Source organism: Cebus imitator, unplaced genomic scaffold (assembly GCF_001604975.1).
Source record: "Cebus imitator isolate Cc_AM_T3 unplaced genomic scaffold, Cebus_imitator-1.0 Scaffold222, whole genome shotgun sequence".
Taxonomy (NCBI): domain Eukaryota; kingdom Metazoa; phylum Chordata; class Mammalia; order Primates; family Cebidae; genus Cebus; species Cebus imitator.
The window spans coordinates 852,252-858,285 of record NW_016107537.1 but is presented as its reverse complement, the minus strand read 5'-3'; the positions used below and the strand labels follow the sequence as shown (position 1 = coordinate 858,285).

Here is a 6,034-nt window from a genome sequence, read left to right as displayed (position 1 = left end):
ATATAGAGCTCCATGTTATCTATGACATGAAATAAGCATTTTAAAGGACCTACATCTTAGCTGTCGTCACAGCTGAGTTTGCATTAGTATGTGTGGCATCCAAACCAATATGTTTTGGCTGTTTGTATCTTCATGCCTATGGATAGTCCTTGGGCCTCTTCCCCCAAGGTATTTATGTGATTCAGTTATATGTAAAGAGAGTGGGGCTGATGTCATAGGCTCTGAACTTTCTTCTTTGAGTATAGAAATCATCTTATGGAAATGGAGACCTGAGGAAGCTCCTCTATATAAACTCAGCTTGATTCCAAATTCTAATTTTGACTCAGTGATGCCTGCTACACATTTAACTTTTGGCTATTCATGATTTCACACTCCTCAGGGGATGACTGTGGGGCTACCTGGGACAAGATTTCAATGGCCTTTTATTTATCATACCATGCAGTAAGAATATCTGGGAAGGAGGTAGGGCATAAACAGGAGGTAATTCTCCTTTTGGCCAGGTAGGCCATTGATGAAGTGGCACAAAAGTCACAATCTGAGATGATCTATTGCTAGTCACAGCAAAAATGCTGACTGAGCTAAACAAGTCAATCTGGGCACTGGTGACAGACATAGGGGACTCATTAGGTCAGTTGCTCCAGGAAGTTGTCACTTATAGGGAGCTTTGATGCTCTTCTTTAACCTGAATAACAGCCCAGCAAGGTGCAATGCATTTCACGTGAGTCATCTGAGGATGTGGGATGTGACAGAATTTCTCCAAGGATACAATTCTAAAAGTTGCAAAACCTAATTTTGAATGCACATCTTTTGAATACAAGTATCTTACTTTTGAACACTGAACACTATGTTAGTTTGGGTTCTCCCCAAGAGAGACCCTGGATGCAGGGAGCTCATTTAGGAAATTATTCCAGGAAGTCCAATAGAGGAAATGCTAGTGGTCTTGTTACTATTATGGGGCAATTCTGAGAAACCTTAGTGTTATCCTATCAGAAGATGGGGAGGCTGAACATTTGTGTACCAGTTTCTTTCCTCACTTCCTGAAGTTGCCCCCGAGATGGAAGCCCTTGGGGTGTGAAGCTGACAGGTGCTAGGATTTCCCACAGCAGTTGTGAACTCGGGTTGTTGAAGGTATGGAGCAGAGCGTCAACAGTATTACTTTAGCTTCCTTTTGTTGAAGACCTAATGTCAGGTACTGTAAGTTCAGAGCACTGGGGCATCTGGCAGCCAGGCTTCCATCCCCTCTTATTAGTTAGGATTTGTCAGAATCAGTAGGATGTGTGTTTATGTGTACTCTCTCTCCCACTTTCTCTCTCTCCGTTTTTTCTCTCTCTCTCTCTCTTTTTTTTTTTTTCTCTCTCTCTCTCGGCGCTTTGTATCTGCAGGTTCAACCAACCAGCATTGAGGGATGCTGAACCTGTGGATAATGAGGGCTGACTTTTTGTACAAGTGGGTTCTGCAGAGTCAACTGACAAACTTGTATATCTGCAAATTTTGGTTTTGGGGGTGTCCTGGAACGAATTCCCTGAGGGATGACTGTGTATATAGATAAGCAGATATACAAGGAAACTTTTAGAGGTTTGTGGAAATTGAATTAGTAGATAAAAATAAAAAATATAAACTTTATTTCTCAACACAAGTTCCATAAGCTTTAACACATTTTTGCAAACAATAATACTAGTCATTTAATCAATCCCTAAAGAATTGAGAGTCCAGGAATTTAATATGTCAATGTCTTTTTTTACATTATTAACTAAAGATCATAGACATCTCAGTTGGTTCAGCCTACACAATTGTGACTAAAAAATTAAAGTTGAGGTGTTGTGGCTCATGCCTGTAATCCCAAAAACTTGGGAGGCCGAGGTAGGCCTCCTGACTTTGAGGTCAGGAGTTCAAGACCATCCTGGTCAATAAGGCGAAAACTGTCTCTACTAAAAATACAAAATTTAGCCTTTCCTAGTATTAAAAAATATTAAAAGAACACCCATTTTCCTTTAGTCGTATAAAAGGATTCCTATCCGTGGCAGTTCTGAAACAACACCACCACAATGGAAAAAGATAAATATCCTCATAGAAGGGCAAAAAGTTGACAAGGGGACAATATTCTGTGCTCTCATTCTTACTAATTTACATTTTGACTTTCTCAACAATGTTAAAAAGTGTCAGACCTCAGTTGAGGAGCATTCAGGATATCAGTTATCAGGTATGGATTCTTCAGGATCAGATCCTCATAGAAGTCCCAAGGAAGCACCATATGACTCCAGGTGAGTAGCCAGGATCTGTTAAAGGCAGCCCCTTTGACCAGTGCAGTTGGGTGTTTGGTGCTGAGCCTTTATTCCACAGTGGGCTTATTAACTGGGCATATCTAGAGAAAGGAGCATCTCAAGGACAATAATGAATAGAGGGTGAGCAAAATGTTGTTCTGGGACTATGGTCATGAAGTCAGAGAAGAGAGAGAAGGCTTAAGGGAGACCGAAGGGTCAGCCTGTGAAAAACAGTGGAAAACAAATTCTGAGAAGCTTCAAGGAGCAAGACTAAGACAAAAGAGTGTAAATTATGGGAGGACCAGTTTTTGAATCCATGAAAGACTGACTTTTGTAATGGAAAGTGTTCCTCAAAGATAGGATGGGAGTTTGGGTTAGGTGGTGAGTGGCAGGGTGACCACTCTGTGAGTGTACTGTGAGTGTCAGCAGATTCCAGCCTCTGCTGCCCTTAAAACTCTGACCCAGAGATACCACCCTCGAAATGGCACCTGAATACCACTTTTCACACCGTGTTCCCAGTCACTATTGCCTTAATCTCATGTCAACATGTGGAGACCCTTGTGAAAGACAGAGGGAACCCCATCTACCTGAGACTGAATGAGCTCAAGCTCTGCCTGATGTGTGCTAAGGTCAGAGAGCAGCCTGAGCTGCAGCTGAAGATGAGTGTGTAAGACAGGTCCTGCCAGTGCTTGACCAGGAGAGGAGCTCATTTATTTGATAGAAACTCAGATTTTAGGATCTTTTAAAAGACAATATACTTATTATGCTATACATATTTATTTTTGGTTTCTTTGGGGTTGAATGTGTTATGAAAGAATAAGTTTCAGGGATGTTTTGAAACAACCCTACTAAAATGACTTATTTTAATTTACAAAAATATTAATAATTTGGCAAGGATGATGTCTAATTTCAATAGAACACACACACACACACACACACACACACACACACACACAGTAAAATCAGCAAGGACATTTTAGCAGTTAATTATCCCAAAGTAGATGAACTTATTAAAACATCTTTTCAGCAAAAAGTACATTGCAATTTAAAATGAACAAACATAATTCTCTGTAACACTTTAATAATTGCAATTTTCCATTATTAAAGAAAAGATCATTAAAGCAGGCCTCTGTGCACTACAGGAACACTCTTGATCATTTTCAGTAAACAAGCATAGGCAGCCACTCGATTTGATGACAGGATATAAAACAGTGGCTTTCAACCAGGGGTGATTTTGCTCCATGGACATTTGCCAATATCTGGAGATGTTTTGGTTGTGACAACCTGGGATGAGGGTGTGTTACTTGCATTTAGTGGGTAGATGACCAGGATGCTGCTAAACATCCTATATTGTACAGGACAGATCCTGACAACAAAGAATTATTTTGCCTAAAATGTCAATAATGCTGAGGGTGCAGAAACCTGACAGAAAATAACTATGTTTTAATTTGGAATTCACAGTAACTGTTACATAAATATTCTTTAAATTTCTATATCTGAACAACAAATAATGGCTCAATCAATGCTTTGTTAGATTAGAAAAGTATTTAAGTTGTGTGTGGTTTTTTTTTTACTTTACTTTAGGTTCTGGGGTACATGTGCAGATCATGCAGGATTGTTGCATAGGTACATACAGGGCAATGTGGTTTGCTGCCTTCATCCCCCCATCACCTATATCTGGCATTTCTCCCCATGTTATCTCTCCCAAACCTCCCCACCCTTTGCTGTCCCTCCCCTAGACCCCCAATCCTGTAATGTGAAACAGAGGTCTCCAAGCTGCTTCAATGAGTAGGGAATGCTATCTTGGACATGGCATATCAGTGCGTAGAGAATGTGAAACATTCAAACAGTTATGTTTCTTGCTGGTGTCTCCTTCACACCCTTCAGGAACAGGATATAATGGATTTGTATGATGAACCCAAGCCTGTGAAGCTGTTTCTCTTCTACCACAGTCAGAGTGGCAGAAGCTCCACCTTTGAGTCTGTGGCCTTCCCTGGCTGGTTCATTGCTGTCAGCTCCGAAGGAGGCTGTTCTGTCATCCTTACCCAAGAACTGGGGAAAGCCGACACCACTGACTTTGGGTTAACCATGCTGTCTTAAGGTTAGTTTGGGTTTGAGGTTGGTCTTCATGCAGATAAAATCTTAGTATAATCTTAGCCTGAAATGGGTAGGGAGGATCTGCTATTGGACTTTCCGCATAAGGGTATCCTGCTGCCTCCCAATATATTCATGCAGTGACCTAAGTGCTGGACTGGTCTACATGCCCTCTCCCTGGGTCCGTGTGGAAAATAGTCCAGGGAAATTGAGTGTCTTGCCATGAGCATGTGGCTGAACTATGACACCATTACAAGAATAATAAAGAAAGCTCTACTTAACATACTTGGTAATAATACACCAAGTAAAAATGAGAGGGTGACTCTTGAATTTTAAGTCCAGGTCTCTGGATTTTCAGATACATTCCTCTGTGATAGTGTATCAAAGACCTTTTGGATTCTGACAAGGAGAAGCAGATATGGATGTTCCATCGGAAAGTGGAGTCCCATAAAGAAGGCTGCACCGCTCCTGGGCTTGGCTCATGTCTCAGTGAAGTGATATACGCTGGTGCTGCTTTGGGTGAAGAGCTGCTGTTGTTTATGAAGCTTTCACCTAAAGTGTTATCACTGGATCTCAGAAAACATTAAACTTGTGAAATAAAAATTTTGTCATCTCAGTCACTCTTTTATGAATCAAATGGCTTTAATGGAATACCGTGGTAATAGTATTGATTCCTTACACTTATAAGGAGTTTTATAGTTTGTAAAGCAGGCTCACATAAAGGCTCTCATTTCTAAGAGGAACCTGGAAGTTTGTTGGGGAGGGTGGTATCTTCCTAAACTTGGGTTTCTCAATGCCTCACTAATGGGGTGCCTGGGACAAATAGTGCTTCACCAGTAGAAATTTCACTCCATATTTCAGTGCACAATGCAGGCTCACAGCTGGCTGAAAAACTCCCTGCCCCTTCTGGCAAGGATTTCTGAGAGTCTCCTGTGAGTTTTTCGTGTGAACTCACACTCCTAAACTGTCATGGCTCCCACTCATCTAGAGAATATTGTTTTTAATCCTCTCTTATTTTGAAGTAAGTTTTCTTCTTACAGAATATTAGTTGAAACTTTATTTCTTGCCATATTATGATTCCAAAATAGTTAATCTGTGTAGTTCTGTTGTAACGTTTACTTTCCATTATATTTTTACTTGTCCCTAAGCTTTGGAGGAAGATGTGGAAATACTGTTTACCTGAGCACATGGATGACTTCCAGGGCCCTGCAGGCATTGCCCCAACCTCCTCATCCCATCCTGGTGCTTTCTTCCTTTCAGCATTTGAGTCACTACATTGCTGTCAGAGATTTCATTTTTTCCTGGTGACAGCCTAGCGTAGCCCAGGTTTTTCATTTCTCATGGTTCCTACAAAAAAGTACAACTGTTTCTCCTCTGCCTTTTCCTGTATCTGTAATTTCTCTAGACCTGTGGGATGACCAGGACACTTAGGAGAGTGAAAGGGGCCTATTAATAATTACATTGGGTTAACGGACCTAAACTGGGAGAAATGGACCAGCTCTTAGACCAACTAGGGTATCTGATTTCCTAAACTCAGGGCTGGGGAGGAATCTGGCCATCTTTGACATTGCCTGGATGTTTTCTGGAAGAAGCAATTCAAACTCTTTAGAAATGTGTGCCTACTTGTTTTTTCTCTTCCTTCCTTCCTTCCCTCCCTCCCTCCCTCCCTCCCTCCCTCC

General features: G+C 41.2%; 1 protein-coding gene across 1 annotated transcript; it reads left to right on the top strand.

Moving 5' to 3' along the window:
- Nucleotides 1-2,146: 2,146 nt before the first annotated feature.
- IL36A (interleukin 36 alpha) lies at nt 2,147-4,926 on the top strand. The gene is made up of 4 exons (XM_017496692.2): nt 2,147-2,261; nt 2,781-2,926; nt 4,155-4,362; nt 4,714-4,926. The coding sequence occupies exons 1-3, from the start codon at nt 2,147-2,149 to the stop codon at nt 4,359-4,361; spliced, it is 468 nt and encodes a 155-aa protein (XP_017352181.1). The 3' UTR covers nt 4,362; nt 4,714-4,926.
- Nucleotides 4,927-6,034: the final 1,108 nt, after the last annotated feature.

Bases quoted from the DNA above. Each gene is read 5' to 3' on its own strand.
- IL36A (XM_017496692.2), top strand. From the start codon at position 2,147: ATGTTAAAAAGTGTCAGACCTCAGTTGAGGAGCATTCAGGATATCAGT. The intron at 2,262-2,780 runs GTGAGTAGCCAG...CCGTGTTCCCAG, and splicing joins GAAGCACCATATGACTCCAG to TCACTATTGCCTTAATCTCA. The intron at 2,927-4,154 runs GTGTAAGACAGG...CTTCAGGAACAG, and splicing joins AGCTGCAGCTGAAGATGAGT to GATATAATGGATTTGTATGA.